At 47.3% G+C, this 17051-nt stretch overlaps 1 protein-coding gene across 1 annotated transcript in view; it reads right to left on the bottom strand.

Moving 5' to 3' along the window:
- ELP1 (elongator acetyltransferase complex subunit 1) overlaps positions 1–17051 on the bottom strand; it is a 56218-nt gene that overhangs the window by 11369 nt on the left and 27798 nt on the right. The window contains exons 19-31 of the mRNA XM_004600288.2: positions 16087–16202; positions 15496–15569; positions 13774–13852; positions 13588–13667; positions 11159–11299; positions 10958–11043; positions 10272–10420; positions 8387–8510; positions 6991–7088; positions 6337–6538; positions 3483–3544; positions 2213–2275; positions 1787–1847 (exon numbers count right to left, since the gene is read on the bottom strand). Coding sequence (XP_004600345.2) covers positions 1787–1847; positions 2213–2275; positions 3483–3544; positions 6337–6538; positions 6991–7088; positions 8387–8510; positions 10272–10420; positions 10958–11043; positions 11159–11299; positions 13588–13667; positions 13774–13852; positions 15496–15569; positions 16087–16202 — 1335 coding nt within the window. The remainder of the gene's footprint in view (positions 1–1786; positions 1848–2212; positions 2276–3482; positions 3545–6336; positions 6539–6990; positions 7089–8386; positions 8511–10271; positions 10421–10957; positions 11044–11158; positions 11300–13587; positions 13668–13773; positions 13853–15495; positions 15570–16086; positions 16203–17051) is intronic.

Genomic DNA, 17051 nt, shown 5'->3' with positions numbered 1-17051 from the left:
TATCTTTTAAGAACAAAGCTATTACTATGATAACCACAATGCAATTATTAAGGGCAGGAAATTTACTAATGACATGACATTATCCTCAAATGTAAAGCTCACACTGTAAGTTTACCAACGAGCTGGTTCTGTACTCAGGGATCATTCACTCCTGACAGTGCTTAGGGAGCCACAGGGGTGGTAGGATTCAAACAGAGGCCAGCTGCATGCAAGCAAGCACTTTGACCCGTGTACTCTCTTGCTCTTTCTGTCCCAGGTTAGCGTACTAAAACGAGTTAAAGGTTATGTGCAGTGATGGAGCATTTTTCTTTTGGGAATGTTGGGAATCGAACCCGGAGCCTTACAAATACAAGGCAAGGCCCTTTTGGCACGGCTGCCGCTCGAGCATGATAGAAGAGCCCAAAAGAGCGCCTCTGGACTCCAGCAGCCCACTGAAATACTTCCAGAATGTGAACTGAGACCTTAGGCCGGGCCGTGACAGTGGGAGCTGGGTATTCCTCTATTTTTTTAACCTCTCTCTCTCAACCCCTTCCTCCTGAGCACAGCACAGGTTCCACCGCTTTTTGAGCACAAAATGGAGACGCCAAGCCAGCTCTCTCTAGGTTTTTCCATCTTATGAGCATCATAAAAGGGTAAAAGTTTGCAGTGATGTAATTTCTGGCTGTACTTTCCCTGGACTTTATACAGAAACCCAAAACCGCGCGGCCGCTGCTGTGCGGTTTTGGGTTTCATTAGGTCATCATTAGATGACCTAATGTCATCTAATCATCAGCAATATGAAATGGTTCCTTTTTAACGGGTCGGACTTTGGTGGGAGATCCTAACAAGAATAGTAAGTCTTTTGTTGAAATATTGAAGGCAATCAAAGTGGTAGCCATCTCTCTAGACTGAACTAAGCCATATCCCCATGCCGGCTGAGAAGAAATGTCCTTCTTTCTCGGGAAGAAACTCGGCGTGTCGTTAACCATAGTATGATGTCCATTAAGCAGACATGGACCTGGTGGCGTGGGAATGGGATATAAGGGAAAAAATTATTATGTACATGGAACAGTGGGACGCTGGTGGAATCTCGAGCCGGGGCCGATACCAGCGCACTACTTTTGGTTCCAGAAACTGCTTGCAGACATTCTACTAGACTATCAACTAAGCCATAGCCCCATGCCGGCTGATGATGGGAAATAACCATCTTTTTCGGTTTTTTTTTCCCTTTGTCAGGCAGCGTGGCGATTACTAAACAGGCATGAACTCGGTGGCGCAGGATGAGGGGGGGAAAAAAAAGAAAAGTTATGTAACAAACAGCGGAACTTAATATCTCTACATTCTCAGCAATGGAGAACTATCAAATGCTTCCTTGGCAGTAGGACTGTCTTTTTCTTTTTTGGGGGAAACCCCAGCAACAATAGTGAGTTATGTGTTGAAACATGGAATGTAATCAAGATAAAACGTAAACGAAGTGAAACTTATCACTTACAAGGGTGGGGACTGGGGGGGCGGGAGGGGGCAGGAGGTATACTGGGGTGGTTGGTGATGGAATATGGGCACTGGTGAAGGGAAGGGTATTTGAGTATTGTATAACTGACATAATCCTGAGAACTATGTAACCTTCCACATGGTGATTCAATTAAAAAAAAAAATACAAGGCAAGTGCAGGAGCACTGAGCTCTGTCCACAAGCCCTAGTAGAGCCGAGTGATGACCCTGCACATGCTCACAGGAGCTGCTACCCCAGGCCCCCTGTTCTTCCACAAATGAGAAACAAAGATGCAATCCAAAGATGCAACCCTCACCTTCTAGAACGGAAGGCTTTACATTGGTTTCTATAATGTCCAGTCTGTTGTACTTGTACACCTGGAAGGAAATACAGTAATTTTAGAAAGGAATACTTCAAGTTACTGAAGGTGAAGACCCTTGAAAGGTCACCTCCAAGGTGACGCACAGTTTTCTATATCAGAGCAGACTTCCTAAATGGCAGCCAACAAAAGTCCAACTCATTCCCAGTAAAAAAAGAAAAATAATAATACTTCATATTTAGAGGACCGATTCCAAACATCACCAAGCATTCACGTTTAGACTCAAGAAATCACTTATCCTTAGAACTGAGACCCTACTTGATTTTATAAGCCTCAGGAAACAAGGGGATCCAAGGAAGCTTCTCCCGCAGCTACACTCCCCTCCTGCCTGCAGCCACTGCAGACGGTCTCTGAGGTTCTTACCAGTCTCAAAGCTTCTTCCCAGGCAGCTCCTTCGAGCAGCAAGAGCACTGCTTCTTCGTAGTCCTAATAAGGGACCAGGGAGGAAAGTGACAGGTTAGTGGAGCAAGCGTGTCAGGTGCCGCCTTAACAAAGGACAACGCCAACAGCGCAGGCCCTCTCTGAATTTCCAGCCCACTGTCAGTGTGTGCTCGGCCTAGAGTACATGCTCCATAAACAGTGATATGGAGGACAAGAAACTGTATATGCTCCAGAAATAAACACCCAAACCACATGGCACACAGTGTCTCCCTACAGCTGCATCAAGAGCCCCCTTTGAGGCCAGAGATATGGCTCAGAGGCCATGGGTACATGTCTTACAGGGGGAAGGTCAGGAGTTTGATCCTTAGCATCTCAAGTGCCCCTAAGCACTGCCAGGTATGGCTCTGGTCATTCATTCTCAGCACCACTGGGACAGGTCAGCACCACACTGGACCCAAGAAATGAACCATCCAATCAACCAGGAATGACCACTGGGCACTGTGAGCACTGCTAGGAATCCCCTCACCAGTGGGACCCCCAACTGTCACTGAAGCATCCTATTAGTCTGTGGTTAAGGGGAGGACATAAGAAGAAAAAAATGAGGAGGAGGAGGAGGAGGAAGAGGGGGAGGAGGAGAAGGAGGAAAAGGAGAATAAGGAGGAGGAGGAGGAATTGCTTTTTGGGCCATACCCGGTGATGCTTAGGGGTTACTCTTGGCTCTGCACTCAAGTTCTATTACTTTGTTTTAAAACACTCTCTTGTCACTGTTCCTATTTTGGCAAGTCAGCACACACAAAAAAGTCATATTACTGGGGCCGGAGTGATAGCACAGCGGGTAGGGCGTTTGCCTTGCACGCGGCCGACCCGGGTTAGATCCCCGGCATCCCATATGGTCCCCCAAGCACTGCCAGGAGCAATTCCTGAGTGCAAAGCCAGGAGTAACCCCTGAGCATGGCTGGGTGCTCCCTCCCCCCCCCCCAAAAAAAAGTCATATTACCTTGAAACTGAACTTGATACTTTTTACAAGCCATATCCATCCATGCCACTACATATTATAGGAGAGCTCTTTAGTATTCTACTTTAGAGAACTTAGAAGTATACTTAATTTTGACTTCACAGTCAAGTCAGAAGATGGAAGACTGCAGGGAAAGGCTATCTCAGGGCTTTGTTATTATTCCTTTTATTTTCATACATGTAGCAGCAAGTCGGCCCTGCTGACTGTGAGGGTTTGGGAGGGAGGAACTGCTCTTACCTGTGCATATTGTTCCAAAACTGTGGCTGCGTCTTTGTGCTTCCTCTGTTCAACTAGCTTTCCTGCAAAAAGAACAGGAAGACTTTGACCTCCTTGGCTTCTTAAAAACTGAACCAAAATCCAAGTTGAAATGGTTTCTGGTGGTATTATTTAAATCAAATAGCTCCCGCATGGTGTAGACTGAGCTCTCCAGACTGTATTAACAAAATGTTTTATTTGCTTTTTGGGTCACACCCGGCGATGCACAGGGATTACTCCTGGATCATGCACTCAGGAATTACTCCTGGCGGTGCACGGGGGACCATATGGGAAGCTGGGAATCGAACCCGGGTCAGCTGCGTGCAAGGCAAATGCCCTACCCACTGTGCTACTGCTCCAGCCCCTAACAAAATGTTTTAAAACAGCATTCACCAACAGTGCTCCCTGATACTGTTCCACAGGATGCGGAAAGAAGGCACAGAACAGCCATTCTTGGGTTAAATAAGCTCATGATGCCTTGGGTAGAGCACATTAAAAATTTTTTTTGCTAAAGAACTTCATTCATGTTTCTGATGTTTCAAATGTTGTGAATTTTGTCTATGTGAAAAATAAGCAGCCATACTATGAAGTACTGTGTCACAAGACAACTGAACCCTGTGATGTGAGATCCAGAGAGACAGCACAGAGGATGTTAAAGCAGTGCCTTGGCCAACCCCCACTGGATCCTTAGCACCACAAACGGTTCCCTAAGCACCTCTAGGAGCCCTGACGACAGTCAGGACTAAACCCTGAGCAGCATTAGTAAGGCCTCCCCACCTCAAGTCTGTGTCATAAAAATGGCACCTAGTTAAGTTAGGTACGAGAAATGCTTACAAAGACACACCAAAGGAAACTGACCCAGCCTCTCCTTAACCCGCTGCTCCTCTAACAGAGAGGCCCTGCTGTTCCTCTGCCGGGCACTAGATGGAGGCAGCATGCTGACATTTGGGTTTATGCATCTTTTTTTTTTTTCCCCTGGCTCTGCACTCAGGAATCACTCCTGGCTTGGGGAACCATACGGATGCAAGGGATCAAATCCTGTTTGGTTGTGTGCAAACTCCTTACCCATTGTACTGCTGCTCCCGTCCCTTTGAGGCATCTTTAAAGCCAAGAATCACTCAGGCCAGTGAGCGCATCCCAGTAAGAGAGGCCTACAGAACCTGACGCTAAGGAGCTGGTGGATTCCTTTCTCCCAGCTCAAGCTACCTTCAAGGTCCACATCACCGAGGGATGGAAGCATTACCCCACTGCCAAAGGGGCCCTCTTTCTTCCTTTTGCTGGCGGTGTAAACTGAAGCTACACGTGTACACAAGCAACTCCATCTTGCAATATTTCTTTTTTTCTTTCTTTTTTTTTTTTTTTTGCTTTTTGGGTCACACGCAGAAATGCACAGAGGTTACTCCTGGCTCTGCACTCAGGAATTACTCCTAGCAGTGCTCAGGGAACTATATGGGATGCTGGGAATTGAACCCGGGTTGGCTGCATGCAAGGCAAAGGTCCTATGCGCTGTGCTATCGCTCCAGCCCCCATCTTGCAATATTTCTAAAAAAAACCTTTAGCTGTTGCCTTCCATACCTCCTTGGGGGCTACACATAGGAGAACTGCATGTACTCTACCACAGAGCAGGGCAAACAGTAACCTAAGAGTGAAAGACATGTAAGAGAAGATAGCAGACCCCCCTCCCCAAAAACACACACACACAGCATTAGATGGCACACACTACGGTAACATGTTTCTAAAGCAGAAGTTAACAATGGAGCTGAACAAAAAATATGAAAGTCTTAAAAATACATTCCCAACACTTGCAAAAGAGTTCAGCTTGGAAGGGCCCAGGAGACAGTGTGAGGGGTTAAGGCACTTGCCGCACACAGTCAACATGGGGCCCTCGGTCACCACCAGGAGGGATCCCTGAGCAGTGCTCCAAGTACCGCTGCATGTGCCCCAAAACTCCCCATGAAAAAAAATTTTAAGAGTTCAGCTTGAACATTAACAAGGCTCATGAGCCTACTAATAAAATAATCAGGAAATTCTAAAACAAAGGAAAATGATAATCTTTCACTTTTTAAAATATTCCTCAGAAGACCAATGCAAATTACTAAGGAGAACACACTAAGAGGAACATAATGTGGAATTTTTTCAGCTCAGTTCCTTTCTGCACCGTAACTATATTCATAAGAGACCTGAAAAAGTAAGGGACAAATCCTCCCTTCGAGCACTTACTTCCACCGTTCCGAGGAGGCCAGAGCCTTCACTCCTTTCCTCTCCCAGGAGACTCAAGTCTCTCCCGCAGAAGGGAGCAGTCCACTAGGGCTCCGCACCCAGCTGAGGCAAACCCCTGGTCTCTGAAACGACCAACCCACCCATGTTTCCCGTCTGCTTAGCATCTGGCCTCTTCTCACAGCTCACTGTGGACACGGGTTCCACTGACCTAAAACCCATCCTGGGACAGCGCCATACTCCTCTTTGCCTTCTTCTTAGTCGAGTAACTACTGAGCTACATTGCAGTAGTTACGGCCACAGGCTGTGCGTTAAAGCTAATGACATGGACTAGAAGTGAGCGAGTGACTTCTAGGTCCCTTCCACCCTGGAAGGCAGGTGCAGTGCGACTCCAGCTGTCTCGGAGATGCTCCATCACATAATGGAAGGTGCTGCCTGTCCGTATGGGGGAGAGCGGATCAGACCATCGCCCCGGGTCCCTGCAGCCATGCAGCCTCTACTTCATCCTGAGTGAATCTTTATCAGAGTGTGTGTGACCGTCTCAAGACAGGCTGTGCTAACTTTTATGCGAAACTGTCACGCGCACGTCTCATTTTGGAGACCCCGAGGCCACATTTACCTGCCAGAGTTCTGCTGAGCCCAGCCAGTTGGTCTTTGGTCCAGTTGAGCTGGGAAGCCACACAGAGAGCTTGCTGCCAGCTGCCACAAGCCAGGAAGGCATCCAGCGCTTGCTCGTGGGCACCGCAGCGGGCAAACACGAGCCCCGCTGGCTCCTGGAGGCGCTCCTGCAGCAGGTGCTCCCCGTAAGCAACGCTGATGTCCTAGGACAAGACACGCGAGGTCAGCGGAAAGGCAACAACCGCTGCTTTCCGTCTCCTTCACCCTCCACACGCATTGATCTTGTAAAGTGTCAAGTAAGAAGAGCTCTGCAGGTGTTCGCTCATGAAGACAACCTTCCCCAACTGCTCCTGAAGCAACGGTCAGGCAGCAGCGGGGACGAGTCTGAGGGAGAGCGGGGGAGGGGCAGGAGGGCAGCAAGGCAGCGAGTTGCCAGGGGATTCCCAAGGCCAACTTCCAGGTTTCTGGAGAGGCAATTTCCTTACCTTCCCTGAGCAGGAACAAGTCAGGGTCATATTCCCCGAAAAGCAGCCCAGGAGGAGACTCGTTAGTTCCAAGACCAAGTTCAGAATCAAGAACCGTGTCACGCGCTGAGCGTAAAGGCCCCTTTCTCACTACGGCACAGAGGGACTTGGGGCAGTGCGGTGCCACGTACCTTGTACTGCTGCGAGCCCCGTGGGTACAACTTCAGAGCTTCGTTGTATAAGTTTTTATCTTTTATTAAGTTTAAGCATTCTGGGAAGTGTTCAGGTCCTGCAGAGCAAAATTCATACAAACATACGAGTTGGGTACAGTTCCAGGGTCAAAGCACTTGCTTTGCTGACTCCAGTTCCACCCCCCTCTCCTACCTGGTCCCCCTAAGCACTGCCAGGGGTGAGTCCAAGCACAGAGCAGGGAGTAGCACCCACCACTTCTGGATGTAGCCCAAATCCCTACCATCTTCCTCCCCTAAACCATCAACTGAAGATTTTGGCATCATCACTGATGACCTTCATATCAGTATAAACGAGATAAACAAAACCAACAGACGAGGCGAGATCAACAGAGCTTACATCCTCCATGACCAGAATACCAGCAGAATGAGCTCCGGGAACCGGAATTTTAACCGGACCCCTTGGGCCCTGTGAGCCACAAGAAGCGCTGTCTGGAATCAGTCTGGCTTTGAGGTGGCTTTGAACTCCCCCCGTCCAGGGGCCACAGAACCCAGTGTTTCCCACACTGACAGGCGACAAGCATCGCCAGGTGACACAGCGAACAGACACACACCTCAGTCCATTCCCAACTGGCCCTGTCACTCTCCGGGGAGGCCAGGAGCCCAGCAAGCCTGACAGGGCTCTTGGCCTCATGCAGGCAGAGGAGCCAGGGCAGGCCGGGGACGGGAGAAGCAGACAGAACTACGGACACCGTGCGGGGCGGCTTCCGGGCCATCACTGCCGTGTCCAGATGCATCTGTGGGCACGCTGCCAGGGCTGCAGTCATTGCCTACAGGACACCCGATTTCCCTTACGTGTTTGCAACACTACGGCAGGAGAGAATGACCGACCCGTTTCCATTCTGAGATGGTGAAGGCAATGTTAAGGTGATCTTTCTTAACCCTCGGAAGATCTGCTCTGTACTCTTAGTGAGGAAACTCCACCCATATTTTGTCTTTTTCAATTTTAGGGGGGCTGCCACACCAGGTTATGACCAGGAATTACTTCTGGCTCTGTGTTGAATAATTACTCCAGGTAGTGCTCCAGGGACCATACGAGGTCCTGGGGATGGATCCTGGGGTGGCCCCATGCAAGGCAAGTGACCTACCTGCTGTCCTGGCTCTTCAGCCCCCTCCAAAAATATAGTCAGTCCTTTGATTTGCACCCAGATTATTCATAATATATGATAAAATAAGGCGCACATATATAATAGTTAATATTTTTAAGGGTTGAAATCAAAATCATTTTACACTAACATTAAAGTTAAATTTTTAAAATTTCAATATAAAAATTCCAAAGAGGAGCTGGAGTTCCAAGACAAGCTGAAGCAGAAATAAGCACACTGATGTTTGCACTTACCACACTTGCTGAGGTGGCCGATGGCTTTCTCATACCGTTTCAAATGCTTGTCTATAGTGAACCGCTGATAATTTGTTTCCATTTTCTTAAGTGTATTAAGAAACGGAAGATATTCTTTGGGATCCTGAGAAAAGCAAAACAAAATTTCTTGTGATTATATTTACTTATAAAACTATGTATTTAAAATGTACTTATTACGCTTAATTGTAATAATAAACCCATACTAGATGCTATGTAAGACTAAATCCAAACAACAGAGAAGATACTGGCAAAAACCCTTTAATATATGAGCATGACTGATCCTCACTGGAACAACAGCAATTCAAGTCTTCCAACAGTCACACTACATAAGCTCTTATGGTTCTGATCTAGAAGACACTCAACAAATTTGTCCAAGTTTCTACCAAAACCGCAAAGCATTGCACAAAACACAAAGCACTGCACCAAAAAATTAGGCCCTGCCAAGCCAGCTTTGGTTGACATTCTCTTCTCCAGTTTTTGCACGGTGCCCCAGGAGCAAGGCTACAGCAGAGCTGTCCATGCTATGGGGCACTGGGTTTCATCTGACGAAAAGAAAACAAACGCTATTTTCTACCTCAAGAGAGGTTACTGAGTCTTAATGCAATCCCCCTGGGCAGAAAGGATAAATATACGCAAAAATAACACAGAAGAAAATGGACAGATGCTCATGCATGAGATGTGTATGGGGCTAAGTCTGGGCTAACCCAAGCACTCGATATAAAGGGGTCTACAGAGAATGCAACAGCACAGACCCGGCCTCAGCAGACGAGGTAGACAAGTACCCAGGGCAAGCACTGGCACACGGGAGACCCCTGGAGTGGCCGTTTATCTGCGGCTGGGCAGGGAGGCACGAATGTTTCCTTGGAAGATGCCACCTGGGCATTCCAGCAAGCTCAAGAGTGAGAATCTGTCAGGCAAACTGGGGTGTGAGAGGGCAGAAGCCTCCAGCAGGCAACATTCATTTCCCTAGGAGGGGAGGTTGGAAGCGAGGCAGAAGACGCAAGTGCTGCTCCTCCTGCACAGCACGGAGAAATGGCCAGGGCCCAGACACAACAGTCACCCAAGAGAGGGTCACAGGAGGGTCCGAACAAGCTACGGCTTTGGGCTTTGGTCCAAATCAAAGGGAGGCCCCGAGAACTTTCAGAGAATGAAGGATGGAATTTTCCTTTGTATAAAGACCACTCGGCAAGAGCAAAGAAAGAAATGTCAGGGAACCTAAATGGCGCTGCCCAAACCAAAAGAGGTGGAGGGAGGTGGGGACGAAAGTGTGTAGCGCAGGACTCACACATGGGAGCAGAGCATGCCGAGGTGAGACGATAGGCCCCAAACCTTTCTACCCACTGGGGTCCCAAGCCAGCTGGGAAAAGGGTTCCAAGACAAAGGACCGGAGTGGCATATGAATCATGCATCACGTCACTCTCAAAGGACGCTCTTCCGGGGCTCGAGCGACTCCAGGGGGCACTCCCGGAGAGTCTCAGCCATCAGATTCTGATGGAGAGAGCTGGACGGTGGGCCGTGCGCTATCGGGGATCTCCAGGCCCACCCTCGGTGGGGACTGGAGGGCCACCGGAGTCACAGCTGGCAGTGCCTGCAGAGCCTGGCCTGTGCTCAGCTAGACCCCTATCTTCCTTATTTTGTTACATTGCACTTAGAAAAGAAAACTGGTGTAGATATGTCAACTTTACAAATAATTAAGGAATTTCCTTTCACCCAGCATTCTGAGAGGCCCAGAACCAGGACAGAGGAGGAGACTGGGGTGGGGGCGTCCAGGTCTGTCACTGCAGCCCAACCCCGGCCACAGAGCACAGCAGGCACAGACTAGGATTTCAAGACCCAAAAGATGCCAAGGAACAACTCCGCATACCTTCTGGGACTTCTCAGCCACCATGAGAACCAAATCAAAGTCATAGGTCCCGAGAGAATGATCATATAATTCATTAACGTCGACCAGAAGCAGCAAATACTTGAGGGCGTCTTCGGCAGTAACAGCATCAGGAGCAGATGTCCCGCTTCCTGTCCGTGTATGGGGAAAACAAACAGAACGAAACAAATTGAAGGGGGAGGAAACAGGGAGGGACACACACACACACACACAGAGTGATCCCTGAGCCAGAATGAAACAAATTGAAGGGGGAGGAAACAGGGAGGGACGGACACACACACACACACACACACAGTGATCCCTGAGCCAGAACGAAACAAATTGAAGGGGGAGGAAACAGGGAGGGACAGACACAGACACACAGACACACAGACACACACACACAGACACACACACACACACACACACACACACACACACACAGAGTGATCCCTGAGCCAAGAATGTGCCCCTCCCCCGGCAAGCCAAGTATAAATGAAAAAGAAAAGAGAGAAAAACAATAATACATAAAATGGCGACCTTTTAAAAGGTCTTTCGTTCAATGTGTCAAGTCAGTTTAACACGTTTAACAACACAGTTCAACAGCTGACCAGTCTTGGTCAGTACGAGCTCAGAAGACCAAGGGACAGGCCAGCCAACCCGGTTAAACTCGCTCTGAACGTCTCTACCTTGAAGCTTGTGTACCTTCTGCAGCACAACTTCCAGTTCTGGAGTCGTTTTCTTCACGTGGGAGGTGAGTATGGACAGGCAGTACCTGAAGTAGGGAGTGAAGACCACCACAGTGAGAGGGAGAGACGCACCCGGTCAGGACACCAGACACACCAGACACTTGCTACCCAAGAGATGCCGGCCAACAGCGGTGCACGTACTTGTGAGGATTTATGTTCTCCATGGCCACTCTCATGGCGTCGCAGATAAGGTCGACTTTGTTTCCCTCGGGGTCCCTGGAGAGCTTGTCCAACTCACGGGCAACCAGGGGAGGGTACATGGTCTTCGTGACATCCTCTTCCCTAAGAAAAAGCGGCGGACGGAGAGGTTACTGACAGACCATCTGGCAGACTACATATTCATGCCCAGGCCCGCTGATGAAAGTTTACCAATGGCTTTTGGAAAAGAGTTTAACTATAAAACTATCCACGTATCTAAAAAAAAAAAATTAAATATATATATAAATAAATTACTTATTGGGCAATGAAAACATGCCCACTAAAGATTTGTAGTGTTCATTTGTGGAGTATAGAATAACATCCCATGAGGCGGACACCCAAGGACAGTAGATACAAGGGCCAGGATGACTGCCCCATAGCTGGAAGCCTGCTTCATGAGCGGAGATGAGAAGGTAGATGGAATAGAGAAGGGATCACTAAGAAAATGATGGCTGGAGTAACCAGATGGGATGGGAGATATGTGCCGAAAGTATATAATGGACCAAACATAATTTATTCTCTCTCTCTCCTCTCCCCTCTCTTCTTCCCCCTCCCCCCTCTCCTCTCTCTCTCTCTCTCTCTTACTCTCTCTGTCTCTCTCTCTGTGTTACAAGCCATAATGCCCAAAAGTAGAGAGAGAGAGTATGGGGAATATTGTGTGCCATGGAGACAGGGGGAGGGTGGGAAAGGGGGGGGTTAAATATCGGGGATATTGGTGGTTAGGAATGTGCACTGGTGGAGGGATGGGTGTTTTGATCATTGAACCCAAACATGAAAGCTTGTAACTATCTCACAGTGATTCAATAAAATTAAAACAAACAAAAAAAAAGATTTGTAGTGCTTGTACATGTTTTATTTATAACAGCCCCAAACTGGGCAGTCTGAGTGCCCATCAACAGAAGCCTAAGCAATGGTACATTTACTTCACAGCATTCTGTTTAAAAAAACAAACAAAAAACGAAGTATACATCAAAAACATGGACACAGGGCCAGGGCTCAAAGAGGTGGGACACATACTTTGCAAGCAGGAGCCCCGGATTCGATTCCTGGCATCACGTGGTCCCCTGAGCACTGACCAGCAGTGATCTCTAAGTACCGTGACAGAAGTGTGGCCCCAGCACCAACCAACACGAGGTGTGTCAGGGTAAATACAGACTAGCACATGTGATTCCATTCATGAAAGTTCTTGCACAGGCAAAACAAATTTGTGCTGAAAACCTCCCAACAGTGGTGGTCTGGGTGGAACAGAGACAGTGCGAGAAGGGATGGAGGGAACTTGCAGAGATGAAAAGAAATGCTCTTCATCCTGACAGAGATCTAGCTTACAGGCAGCACTTTCAATGTGTGCCTCTCTAGCAACGTGACCTGCAGAGGGACCCCATACAACTATGCAGGGTTAAGTCTTAAAACTTTTTTCTGCAGGGGAGAGGTACCCCACCCGGCAGTGCTTAGGGCTGATTCCTGGCTCTGTGCTCAGGGATGACTCACGGTGGTGCTCAAGAGATGACATGGTATTTTGGGGATTGAACACTGGTCAGTTGTGTACAAGGTAAGTACTGAGGTTCTAGACTCACAGGCTGAAATGTTAAGAGAAGTCTGGTGAACGGCAGAGGCACCGACAATTAGCCCTACTACTTGTTTTTTAAAACATGATGAAGGACAGACAGATGGTAGACATTGATACACAAATAGAGGAAAATATGAACTTCAGAATCTAAGCTGTGGCACTAGCTAATTCTTTCAACGTTTCTCTAAGTTAAAACTTTCTCGGTTCAATTCCCAGCACCCCATATGGTTCCCTGAGCACCGTCAGGAATAATTCCTGAGTGCAGAGTCAGGAGTAAACCCTGAGCATCGCTCAGTGTGACCCAAAAAGAAAAATAAAAAGAATTAAAAAAAAAAAGTTGGAAAAGAGGGACTAGATAGTACAGCAAGTACAGCACTAACCTAGCATGAGGCCAACCCAGGTTCGATCCCCAGCACCACCATATGGTCCCTCACACACTGCCAGGAGTGATTCCTGACTACAGAGTCTGAAGTAGCCCCTGAGCATCACTCGTTGTGACCCCCAAAACAAAACCCAAAACAAGTTGGATAAAGAGTGATTGTAAATTAAGACAGCATTTGATCTCAATCTCAAAAAAAAAAAAAAATCACAAAAAATAAAGTTAAATAATCCTGAATAACATGTTTTAAATGCATAGTTTAAACAGGTTGTATTTAACAAAGAGGGAAAGAGCAATAGTCCAGTACCTGTGGAATCTAAGAGTCATTTTTAAAAAGAAAACCAAACAATATTCATCTGAGTTCCTTCAGTAGAAGAGAAAATTTATGGGTAAATTCATGACCAGTAAATTATTCAAAATACTTACTTCAATTCTGTGAAAAATAAATTAATATGATTCACAGAATCTATCTGTCTTATGAAGTTTTCCACATTGTCAAGAAACACCTATCCAAAAAAGAAAAAAAAAGGGGAGAAACAAACATTTTTAGTTTACATCATATTAGTACATCTTCAAAGAAAACTAGGGGAAATATAAAATGCAGAAAATCACCTTAGGATTGTGATCATGAATCAGATTGAGATTAATTCTCAGTTTTCTCATGCACTCAAATGCTTCCTTAAACATAAGTCTGTGAGAAGAGAATAAAAAGGCACTTTTTACAAAATCCAAGCTCTCTGGACCTAGCACATTTTCATTACAACGCAAACCAATTATATAATTAAGAGTACACTCTAAATGCCAAGGTACTGTTACTGGATTTCCATTTTGAAATTAAAGACAATAAAACCTGTCAAGGGTCCATCCACTGTCTTTGCAGCACTCTGAGGACAATGTTCCCAGAGACACAACAGAAAAGCATCATGGACCGAGGACACCTTCCTTGTCACAAAGCTAATGAAGGTCTTTCTAATATAACATTCCTCTAGGCAGATTCAATATAGGAAAAGGACCTTGGTACCAGGGATGTGGTGCTTTGGTCACACATATGTGAGGCCTAAGGTCACACACACACACACACACACACACACACACACACACACACACACACAATCAGTATGGTGCAAAATCTGGGTTCCCAAAGCTCGCTCTCTCTCTCTATAATACACACTCACACAGACACACAGACACACACACACACACAGACACACACACACACACAGTCTGGTGCACAATGGACCTGGGTTCCAAACAGTATGGTGCACAATGGCCCCAGGTTCCCTAAGGTCACACACACACACACACACACACACACACACACACACAATCAGTATGGTGCAAAATCTGGGTTCCCAAAGCTCGCTCTCTCTCTCTATAATACACACTCACACAGACACACAGACACACACACACACACAGACACACACACACACACAGTCTGGTGCACAATGGACCTGGGTTCCAAACAGTATGGTGCACAATGGCCCCAGGTTCCCTAAGGTCACACACACACACACACACACACACACACACACACACCAGTCTGGTGCACGATGGCCCTGGGTTCCTGCATGTATGAGGTCTAACACTCTAACACACACACACAGACAAACACACACACCCCACCAAACAATACATACACACAGTCTGGTGCACAATGGCCTGTGTGAGGCCTAATACATACACACACACACACACACACACACACACACACACACCCCAAACAATACACACACACACAGTCTGGTGCACAATGGACCTGGGTTCCAAACAGTATGGTGCACAATGGCCCCGAGTTCCCTAAGGTCACACACACACACACACACACACACACACACACACACACACACACACCCCAGTCTGGTGCACAATGGCCCTGGGTTCCTGCATGTGTGAGGCCTAACACACACACACAAACACACACACCACCCCAAACAGTGCACCCACACAGACATACACACACCCCCAGTCTAGTGCATAATGGCCCTGGTTTCCTGCATGTGTGAGGCCTAACACACACACACACACACACACACACACACACACACACACACACACACAAACAGTATGGTGCACAATGGCCCTGGGTTCCCAGACTCTCTAAAGCCCCCTAAAGACCGTGTTTTATCTAATGAGGCTCAGGATTCTTTATATAGAAAGGTCTAAAATCCCATATGGCATTAAAATCCAAGTGTGCCCTCAAAGGAGCCTTTGAGAATCTGAGTGATGACATTTGGAATGATGGATGTTAAAAAAAAAAACCTTAAGAGTAGACAGTTGACATGAGACACCCATCATAACAACAAACTCATTAGTCATGTAAGTGGGACTTACTTATCTAACCACTTCCGAAGCTGAGCTAAAACCAGGGCTCGATGATGAACAACTTCCAAGTTTCCTCTTGGCATCTTAAAATAAATAAACCAAAGGTGTGTTCAGTTAGGGAGGAAAAATTTGAACATGTAGGGTACACAACGTCTAAGTTCTCACAGAGAACTCCCACGACACTGCGAAGGGAGCTTTCAGCAGAATCTAGCGATGCTCAATATTCTGACTTCGCCAAGAAGTTTTCCTCTAGCTGGGACACAGTACAGCTAGTAGGGCGTTTGCCTTGCACATGCCTGACCCATGTTCGATCCCCAGAGCCACACATGATCCCCCAAGCCTCAACAGGAGTGATCCCAAAGCCTGGAGCGAGAAGCAGGCCCCCTAGCACCACTAGATGTGGCTCCCTCACCCCCGCCCCGCCACACACACACACACACACAAAGTGGAGAGAAACTTTCCTTTTAGTCTTACATAGAGCATATGAGGAATCAGTGCCCAAAACCTTATAAAAATGTTACTGCAAATAAGGAGTCCAAAATACAATCCATAAGATTTGTCTAATGGTAATCAGTAACAGAGCCTGAAAAATTAACTTACCTGTAAAATAAGCTTTGTGTCCTGGGGTACAACAGCGACAATTCGTGAGCCCCTCTCCACCTTCCGGCAAGTCTCCCCGTTCGACACAGGACTGCTGCCCAGGCTTGCCTGTAATGCTGAGGACACTGTTGGCTGAACAATGCCATGCCACAGTACGCACCATTCGCTGCAGTGGGCGCTGCATGGCTGAGGCAGGACAGAGCCAGTATCCTGTCGGCTGTGTCCTTGCCACTGAACCTCAGGTCAATCCCCTTTCTGATCACTCATCCCTACAACTGGGTCCCCCCTCACAGAGCCCTCGTGCACACATCCTCCCCACTGGCCGGGGAAGGGGAGAAGTGAGCTTTTCGACTGCTCTCTGCATTAGCAGGTTACTACAATCCTAATGGTGTAGGGTCCCACTGCAGTGCAGGAGCAAAGACAGGGATAGAAATTTAGGGGGGGGATTTAGAATGAAAATCAACACAGACGAAAAGAGAAAATTACACACAACAGAAGGAAAAATGGAGACAGTTTCTGATAAACACACACACACACACACACACACACACAATGGAAGGGAAAATAAAGAATGTCTCTCTTCTCTCTCTCTCTCTCTCTCTCTCTCTCTCTTCTCTCTCTCTTCCTCTCTCTCCCTCTCTCTCTCTCTCTCTGTCTCTCTCTCTCTCCCTCCCTCCCTCCTCCCTCTCTCCATCCCCTGTCCCCCCTCTCAGAAAAACTGGAGACAGTTTCAGACAAACCCTGAGATGCAGACCTTCAACTATATAATGGAAGGTGCCCAGTGTGCAAAGGAAGATTATTACAAAGTCATAGTGTAGTACTGTTTAATAGCTATGTGATACCTCACGGTATTAAATTAGTTATATAATAAAAGTTCCTGAAAACTTTTAATTCTAGGATGCCCGAGGCCAGAGAGATAGTACAAGGGTTAAAGCGCTTGTCTTGCACGCAGATCTGTTAGATCT

The sequence above is a fragment of the Sorex araneus genome, chromosome 1, assembly GCF_027595985.1.
Source record: "Sorex araneus isolate mSorAra2 chromosome 1, mSorAra2.pri, whole genome shotgun sequence".
In the NCBI taxonomy this organism is placed as follows: Eukaryota; Metazoa; Chordata; class Mammalia; order Eulipotyphla; family Soricidae; genus Sorex; species Sorex araneus.
Note: the sequence above shows the minus strand (reverse complement) of the source record. Positions and strands in the feature narration are given on the sequence as shown.